The sequence below is a fragment of the Nelusetta ayraudi genome, unplaced genomic scaffold (genome assembly GCF_046127955.1).
Source record: "Nelusetta ayraudi isolate G7.1 ecotype Tasmania unplaced genomic scaffold, CSIRO-AGI_Nayr_v1 ptg000303l, whole genome shotgun sequence".
Lineage (NCBI taxonomy): Eukaryota > Metazoa > Chordata > Actinopteri > Tetraodontiformes > Monacanthidae > Nelusetta > Nelusetta ayraudi.
The window spans coordinates 27,501-35,000 of NW_027466351.1; the positions used below are offsets into that span (position 1 = coordinate 27,501).

A 7,500-nucleotide genomic window follows, 5' to 3' on the forward strand; every position below is an offset into this window, starting at 1 on the left:
ATGCTCCTCCACCTCTGCCTCCTCTTCTCCTCTCGTCCTCCACCTCCTCCACCTCCTCCTCTCCTCCTCCATCTCCTCCTCCCTAAACCCAGCCCAGGACCTCCTGATTGTGTGACTTGAACCTTTTTGATGCGTGCTCTCTCTCCCTCCAGCCCTGCAGGGGGCGACGGTGCAGCAGCAGGTGCAGCAGCAGGTGCAGCAGCAGGTGCTGCAGCAGGTGCAGCAGCAGTCTCACCTTGGTCTGGAACTTCTTCTTCCTGTCGGGCAGCAGGTAGATCTTGACGTACGGGTCGGAGAAGCCGTTGGCGTCCTTGGCCGGCAGGTCCAGAGCCTTCAGGATCTTCACCACCAGCTGCTCCGTGCTGGGAGACACACACACACACACACACACACACACACACACACACACACACACACACACAGGGAAATTATTTTCAATTTTTAATTATTTATTTATTATCATTTATCGTTATTATTTAAATTGTTAATTAAAATTAATTATTTTACGCATTTTAAGTGATTATTATCAAGAAAGCATCTTGTATTTTCCTGCTTGTGGCTCCGCCCCCCTCGGTGTGACAAGCTTCCTAACGAGCAGCAGCAGATGGACGGAGTGTTTTGGTGAACCACCAGGAGGAAACAATCATGTTGCTGTGATGTCAATGGAAAACGAAGCAAAGCAAAGTTGCAACCAAATCAGTGTCTTTGAAGCCCCACCAGGGTGTTGAGCTCTTAGAACCACCCAGAACCACCCAGAACCATCCAGAACCATCCAGAACCACCAGGGTGTTGAGCTCTTCATTGAAACGACTCTGAAGACACTGCAGACATGGAGGAGATGCAGCTGTTTGATGACCTTTTTTTTACTATTAATATAATTCCTTCAAGTGCTGTGGGCCGGATTAAAAAGCCTAACGGGCCACACATGGCCCCCCGGGCCGTAGTTTGCCCACGCCTGCACGAGTCCCACAGCGCGGATGTGTCAAGCGTTAATGGGACTGTCAATAGGAGGCGTCACTCCCAGAGGATGCTAGGAGAGAATGACACTGATGTTCCGACTGTAACACCCTCAACACACACACACACACACACACACACACACACACACACACACACACACACACACACACACACACACACACACACCCCGCCGTGTTGTTTGCTTTGTTCTCTCCTGATGGATTCATGAAAACCTGCCGCCTTCGGACGCTTTCATTGGCTGAGTCGGCCACTCGGGGGAGTGGGGAGGGGCGGGAGGGGGGGGGTGGTTGATTTATCTTCACCGTCACCGAGATGTTGAATATGCTGTTACACAGGGGGCGAGGCAGGGGGCGCTGTTCAAAGTGGCTGCCACATCAATAATTCAGGGCAGGAACAGCAGCACCGCCTGTTTCTGGCCGTCAGCAACTTTGGCCACTTCAAATCTTTTCAGCACGCCGTCTTGCCCCCTAAACACACACACACACACACACACACACACACACACACACACACACACCTCAGTGCCCCCCCGCCAGTCCACCAATTAGGATTTACAGCCTCTGAGGTTTGGGAAACAAACACAAACACGACAACAAAGCGAGACGCTGCTTCACGCAGCTAGCAGAGCTTCCTGTTAGCAGCACCTAGCGTAGGGCTAACAAACAAACACACTAACAAACACACAAAGACCAGCACGTCCCGTCAGCTTCAGTTAACTGATCTCAGCACAGCAGCGCTCGACGCTCGGCTGCTGGTGTGCTTCTGTAGCAGAGTGTGAACAGCAGTTGTTAGCGCGCTACATCCGTATTAGCACAAAATATCCTGAAACTATTGAGGAGTCATGGGGGGAGGGGAGCATGTATATGTGTATAATGACTCTGTAGGTGTGTAGTACGGCTTCTTTCAACCAGAAGGACGAGGAGGTAGTTGTCGGTTATCTAAGGAGAGGGGCTGGGAGATTATCAGTGTTACTTCTTCTCACGCCTTTTCAAATATACGTTTTATTTATTTGAACTGTTTTGTCTTGTTTACTTACTTTTGCGCATTTGAAATCAACGCAACCCACCAATCAGTCTAGCTTATCACGCAGCAGCAGCAGCAGCAGCAGCAGCAGCAGCAGCAGCAGCAGCAGCAGTCTGCTGACGGCACTAACTGAGTGCGTTGAGCCTCTCAGACGTCACTGGGAGTTGAAGGGCTCTCCAACAACGTGGATGCGGTATTGACACACCGCCGCCGCTTAATGCAAACAATACACAGTCAGTCGTGCACTAATGCACTCCCAATATTAAAGGCCCAGTCTGTAAAGTTTAACCCCTAGCGACCCAGTGGCTAGTTGTGGGCCAGCGAACAACACACGGCTCTCCCTCTATTAATGAGGTATTATTATTACTGAGATATTAATGAGATGTTACTAGTGTCGTAGTCCTGGAGAGTGGTCTTGGTCTCCAGACCACTTTTTAAGGGTCTGGTCTCGGACTCTGAGGTATATTTACTGGGTCTGGTCTCGGTCTGGGACTGGACGGACTCTGTTGGTGACACCCAGAGTGTCTAGTCTTGGTCTGGTCTGGATCTCCATGCTCTCTAGTCCTGGTCTGGTCTGGATCTCCGTGCTCTCTAGTCTAGGTCAGGTCTGGATCTCCATGCTCTCTAGTCTTGGTCAGGTCTGGATGTCCATGCTCTCTAGTCTAGGTCTGGTCTGGATCTCCATGCTCTCTAGTCTAGGTCAGGTCTAGATCTCCATGCTCTCTAGTCCTGGTCTGGTCTGGATCTCCGTGCTCTCTAGTCTAGGTCAGGTCTGGATCTCCATGCTCTCTAGTCTTGGTCTGGTCTGGATCTCCGTGCTCTCTAGTCTAGGTCAGGTCTGGATCTCCATGCTCTCTAGTCTTGGTCTGGTCTAGATCTCCATGCTCTCTAGTCCTGGTCTGGTCTGGATCTCCATGCTCTCTAGTCTAGGTCTGGTCTGGATGTCCGTGCTCTCTAGTCTAGGTCAGGTCTGGATCTCCGTGCTCTCTAGTCTAGGTCTGGTCTGGATCTCCGTGCTCTCTAGTCCTGGTCTGGTCTGGATCTCCGTGCTCTCTAGTCTAGGTCTGGTCTGGATCTCCATGCTCTCTAGTCCTGGTCTGGTCTGGATCTCCGTGCTCTCTAGTCTAGGTCTGGTCTAGATCTCCATGCTCTCTAGTCCTGGTCTGGTCTGGATCTCCGTGCTCTCTAGTCTTGGTCTGGTCTAGATCTCCATGCTCTCTAGTCTAGGTCTGGTCTGGATCTCCGTGTTCTCTAGTCCTGGTCTGGTCTAGATCTCCGTGCTCTCTAGTCTTGCTCAGGTCTCACTGGGACTCACTTGAAGGCGTAGCGCAGCAGGAAGCTGATCTTGCCGCAGTTGTCGCCCTGCTTGCCGTCGCCCGGGTCGCCCTTGGGCCGGTAGAGCTCCGGCTTGATCTGCCCGATGCAGGTCACCTGCTCCTTCTCCTCCGAGTGGAAGTCTGGGCTGGACAGCTGGTGAGTCATGGGCTTGGGCCTGCACACCAGGGGGAACACACACACACACAGGGCGAATGCTAAGTGGCTAGTGCACAGCACACACACACACACACACACACACACACTAAAGGCCTTTTCAACAGTGTGAATCAGCAGCTTAATCACGCACGCACTGATGTTTCTCTCTGTTGTTTCTGTTTTGCTGCCGACTGAATCACGCTGCACACTCATTTCTGCAGAATCTGCCCTCTGTGACGTCACCAGGGGTCGCAAATACCTCCCCTATGGCTCATACTGACCAAAACTCCCTGACCAGGTGTGTTGAGTCTCTGAGACTTTGAGTCTTCTTGTTCATGTTCAAACGTGTGAAAAGGCCCAACAGAGCCTCAGTGTCAGCGGCAGGCTGCAAACACCGGGCTAAACACGATGCCCTCTGGTGGTCTGCGGGTGTTTTTAGGGGGAAATTGTGGGTTGAATTTGGTCCACGAGAGGGACGAGAGAGAAGAGTATATGTGTGAGCTTTAGAGTCTGACAACAGAGCTGCAGCGAGGGATTATGGGAAATGAAGTCCAGGCTGATGGTTTGACAGCCACCCAGTTTATTCAGGCTCAAATCCTCAAAAGGTCCTGTTTTAATCTCCCGTTTTAATTCTCTCCAACCGCTCGTCTCACTACGTCACCACACACACACACACACACACACACACACACTTACGCTGACCGTGCGGCGACCTGCTGCTGCGAGTGAGCGTTGGGCAGGTCCTTCTGAGGGTCGTTGGCGTTGGGGACGTCTGGAGACGTCTGACTCAGCTTCAGTGTTCCTGATGGAGGAGGAGGAAGAGGAGAAGGAGGAGGAGGAGGAGGAAGAGGAGACAACAACAACAGCAACAAAATAAATCAGAGGGTCGAGACCTTCAGCAGCGCCTGCATATACATCTGCATGTTTATATGGATATGTCTCTTATACTCAGATGTGTCTTTCTGTTTTATTTATATCTACATCTATATCATGAGTGCTTTATTGTTCACCCTCTCTCTCTCTCTCTCTCTCTCTCTCTCTCTCTCTCTCTCTCTCTCTCTCCAGGTTTCTTCCCACCACAGGGCAGTTTTTCCTGCCCACTGTCGCCCCCTGCTGGTGTGGAGGATCACTTGCTTTCTCTCTGGGACGCCTGTGGTTGTGATTCAGCGCCGCACTAATAGAAGTTGATGGGCTGTTTGATCTGCCTGGAGTTGAAGGAATGAAAGGAAGACGGGTTGAGTCTGACCTGCGTTGTTGGGGTAGGAGTCCATGTCCAGGTAGGAGGGCTCCTGGGTCTCGTGGGGCCCGCCCACCACTCCGCCCACCTGGCCCGCCTCCAGCCCCACCAGGTCAGAGAAGTGCGGGTGGTGCTGGCCCAGCGAGGGGTAGAGCGAGGAGGACGAGTGGCCCTCCTTCCTCTGCACGAGCGGCGGCAGCAGCGAGGCCCCGCCCCCCAGGCCGGCGCTGCCGGGCAGCAGCCCCGAGGTCAGGCTCAGGCCGCCCCCTTCCTTGTCCCGCCATGGCAGCCAGCACAGCTTCCAGGAGACGAAGAGCGAGACGGAGAGCAGCACGATACCGCAGAAGGTGACGATGACAGACAGCAGGCTGACGGAGATCTCTGTGGGGGGGGTGGGGGGGGGGGATTACTACAGTTTCATAATCTGTCGAGAATACAGCATCAAATACCAGCGGGGGAGGGGGGGTGGGCTGTGAGTCATCACGATTTAAGAAGAAGTTGTGGTGAGAATAAGAGGAGGAGGAGGAGGAGAGGGTGGATGGGGAGTAGAAGGAGGTGGTGAGGAAAGTCAAGAGGAGGTGGTGAGGAGGAGGGGGAGCTAAAGGAGAAGGTGGATGGGGAGTAGAAGGAGGTGGTGAAAGGAGGAGGAGGGGGAGCTAAAGGAGAAGGTGGATGGGGAGTAGAAGGAGTTGGTGAGGAAGGTTGAGAGGAGGTGGTGAGGAGGAGGTGGAGGAGGAGAGGGTGGATCGGGAGTAGAGGGAGGTGGTGAAAGGAGGAGGTGGGGAGGAGGAGGTGGAGCTAAAGGAGGAGGTGGGGAGGAGAAGGTGGAGCTCAAGGAGAAGTTGGGCAGGAGGAGGGGAGGTAAAGGAGGAGGTGGGGAGGAGGAGGTGGAGCTCAAGGAGAAGTTGGGGAGGAGGAGGGGAGCTAAAGGAGGAGGTGGGGAGGAGGAGGTGGAGCTCAAGGAGAAGTTGGGGAGGAGGAGGCGGAGCTAAAGGAGAAGGTGGATGGGGAGTAGAAGGAGTTGGTGAGGAAGGTTGAGAGGAGGTGGTGAGGAGGAGGTGGAGGAGGAGAGGGTGGATGGGGAGTAGAAGGAGGTGGTGAAAGGAGGAGGAGGGGGAGCTAAAGGAGAAGGTGGATGGGGAGTAGAAGGAGGTGGTGAAAGGAGGAGGAGGGGGAGCTAAAGGAGAGGTGGACTGGGAGGATGAGAGTGCAGTTTCAGCACCAGGTTGCTGGACAGCTCCTGCCAGTGATGAGTGGCAGTGTTTCTCTTTACAGCGGCAGCAGCCATGACGCTGGACCTCATGATAAATTCATGGATGTAATTACACATAAACATGCCATGAATATTTATGGATAAATAGACGGAATACAGGATGAATATTTATAACCATCCAGGGCCCTTTGAAGTCCGGCTATAAATAGAATCTGATGGCTGTCGCGAACAAAAGGACCAATCAGTGGCCTCCCCCAAGACCCCCCCCCCAATACATGATGACACTGCCAGGCTGATCCTCACACTTCCTCACCTGAAAGTTCACAGACAAAAGGGGCGGAGCTTGCTTATAAAATCACCGGGGGAACATTTTTCTGTCTGTCTCCTTCAAGTTTTCTATTGGTGTGAGCGGTGATAGTGGGCGGAGTCTTCACTAACTGGTCAGCTGCATTCAGACTGACCAATCACAGTGCAGCACCCCTGGCAGTAGCCCCGCCCCGCTGTACTCTGATTGGTCCTGACAGCGACAGTCGGCATTGTTTCCTTCTCCGCTCCCTGCAGCGCCCCCTCTTGGCTGGGCCAACTGTTTGACTGGTGGGGCCACAGTGGGTTGTACAGTGGGCCAGAGGGGGGGTAGCGGAGCAGCAGCAGATGGGTGGAGTGTTTTGTTAGGAGGAAACAATCTATCATGGGATATCATGGAGAAATCATGTTGCTGGAATGTCAATGGAAAACGAAGCAAAGCAAAGTTGCAACCAAATCAGTGCCTTTGAAGCTCCAGAACCACCAGGGTGTTTAGCTCTCAGAACCACCCAGAACCACCCAGAACCACCCAGAACCACCAGGGTGTTTAGCTCTTTATTGAAACGACTCTGGAAACACTGCAGACATGGAGGAGATGCAGCTGTTTTATGACCTTTTTTACTATTAATGTAATTCCTTCAAGTGCTGTGGGCCGGAACGGGCTGCCTATGGGTCCCCAGGCCGTAGTTTGCCCACCACTGGTCCAGACGAAGATGCGAACGGCGTTAAAAGTGACGCTTAGAAATGGAGGATTTTATTTTTATCTGCAGCAGAGTGACGACAGGGAAACAGACAATCACCCTCCCACCCTGGGGTGCACCCCCCCCACACCACCACCACTGCCACCCTCCTCCTCCTCCTCCCCACCTCCTTGCTGTCGTCTCCTCCTCCCAGCCTCCCTCCTCCCCTTCAGTGAATAATTCATCGGTCCGTGTTCGCCATTAATCAGCACTTGTTCAGGAGATATGACGGTGGGGAGGGGGGTCGGGGGGGTGACGGCGAGGAGACATCGATCGCTCCCAGTGGAGAATGAGACTGGGAGGCCAAATGTGAGGATGGAGAGAAGGGGAAGTGGAGGAAGAGGAGGAGGGAACATGACGAAGGAAATCAGGAGATGGGAGGGGCGGGAGGAAGAGGAGGGGGAAGAGGAGGAGGAGAAAGTGGAAGATGGAGAACAGGACGGAGGTGAGGAGGTGAAAACCAGACACATCAGCTGACTGGATGTTTGCCCTCCTTCATTCAGGATGAAGAGGAGGATGAAGAGGAGGAT

General features: G+C 53.3%; 1 protein-coding gene across 1 annotated transcript in view; it reads right to left on the bottom strand.

The window, feature by feature from the left end:
* The window catches only part of syt3 (synaptotagmin III), a 15,363-nt gene that overhangs the window by 5,743 nt on the left and 2,120 nt on the right, over nt 1-7,500 (bottom strand). The window contains exons 2-5 of the mRNA XM_076017282.1: nt 4,724-5,095; nt 4,174-4,279; nt 3,320-3,496; nt 236-362 (exon numbers count right to left, since the gene is read on the bottom strand). Coding sequence (XP_075873397.1) covers nt 236-362; nt 3,320-3,496; nt 4,174-4,279; nt 4,724-5,095 — 782 coding nt within the window. The remainder of the gene's footprint in view (nt 1-235; nt 363-3,319; nt 3,497-4,173; nt 4,280-4,723; nt 5,096-7,500) is intronic.